Below are 963 nucleotides of genomic sequence, written 5' to 3'. Positions count from 1 at the left end.
GGAGCTCAGGTTTTGGGTGCTGGGAGGAGGAGGAGGAGGAGGAGGAGTTTCTCTCTGGTCGCATCACTTGTGAGCAGCCTGAGCGCTCGGTGCTGCCAAGTGGAGGCAGATAGGGAGCTATTCTGGGACTGGCGTTTCCCTCAGCCTGAGCCTTGGCACGGGGCAGCCTTGTGTTAAGTGCAACCTTATCACTGCCCTTATTCAGCCGCTCGAAGAAAGAAGATGGAGAAAAACAGAGGGGGGGAAAAAAGGCACTCGGTGCCTCTGCTGCCCTGTCCCACCCGTTGCACTGAGAAATGGGGCTGGGGGTGCTGTGTTTCACGGGGTGCCCTGACCCGGCTTCCTTCCCTGTCCTCCTTCGCCCTGCCCCTAAGAATTAGGTTTCTGTGCCTGGTTACACAGGCGTATTTCTTTCTTTGCTTTGAGTAATCAAATAAAGACATTTTAAAATTCACCACTGGAGATGTATGCAGGAACTGGAGATGGATTTAAATTGCCTGAGCTAATCACCAGCTAAACACCAGCTGCTTGTGGCATTATTAAGAGGAAAAGGAAAAAAAAAAAAAAGAGTCATCATGTCCTGGGAGGATGGTAGTGATGGCGTGCTGGGGGGGTTCCCTGAAATTGGGAGGGATGGGGTGCCACCTCAAATCTCTGGGCTCGGGTCTCACCTCTGCCTCTGTCCCTGCAGGTTTCTGATGGCTCAGCCCCACTGGACTCGTCGGAGGGTGCCATGAACTGAGCGCCCAGCTCCTTTTCGTTTGGTTTCCCTTGGTTCTTCGTCGTTTCCTCTCCCTCCCCTCCCCCCCCCCCCAGCATTTTTCATGAGAACATTTTAAAAGGGGGTTCCTCTCGCACTCCCCCGAGTGACGCTGTGCTGCTGCGGTGAGGATCTCCTGAGAAGATGGGGAGGAAAAAGATCCAGATCCAGCGGATCACAGATGAGCGGAACCGGCAGGTGGG

The 963-nt window shown here is 54.3% G+C and overlaps 1 protein-coding gene across 4 annotated transcripts in view; it reads left to right on the top strand.

Annotated features, from left to right (window-relative positions):
- Positions 1 to 664: 664 nt before the first annotated feature.
- The window catches only part of MEF2D (myocyte enhancer factor 2D), a 32,105-nt gene continuing 31,806 nt past the window's right edge, over positions 665 to 963 (top strand). For 3 of the 4 annotated variants that reach the window (XM_010723864.3, XM_010723862.3, XM_010723861.3), the window contains exon 1: positions 665 to 958. In XM_010723864.3, the coding sequence (XP_010722166.1) occupies positions 905 to 958 (54 nt within the window). In that variant the 5' untranslated portion in view covers positions 665 to 904. The remainder of the gene's footprint in view (positions 959 to 963) is intronic. The other variant, XM_010723863.3, reaches the window with a different exon arrangement.

The sequence above is a fragment of the Meleagris gallopavo genome, chromosome 27 (genome assembly GCF_000146605.3).
Source record: "Meleagris gallopavo isolate NT-WF06-2002-E0010 breed Aviagen turkey brand Nicholas breeding stock chromosome 27, Turkey_5.1, whole genome shotgun sequence".
Lineage (NCBI taxonomy): Eukaryota > Metazoa > Chordata > Aves > Galliformes > Phasianidae > Meleagris > Meleagris gallopavo.
The sequence above is the reverse complement of the archived record's forward strand: the minus strand, read 5'-3'. Positions and strand labels throughout refer to the sequence as shown.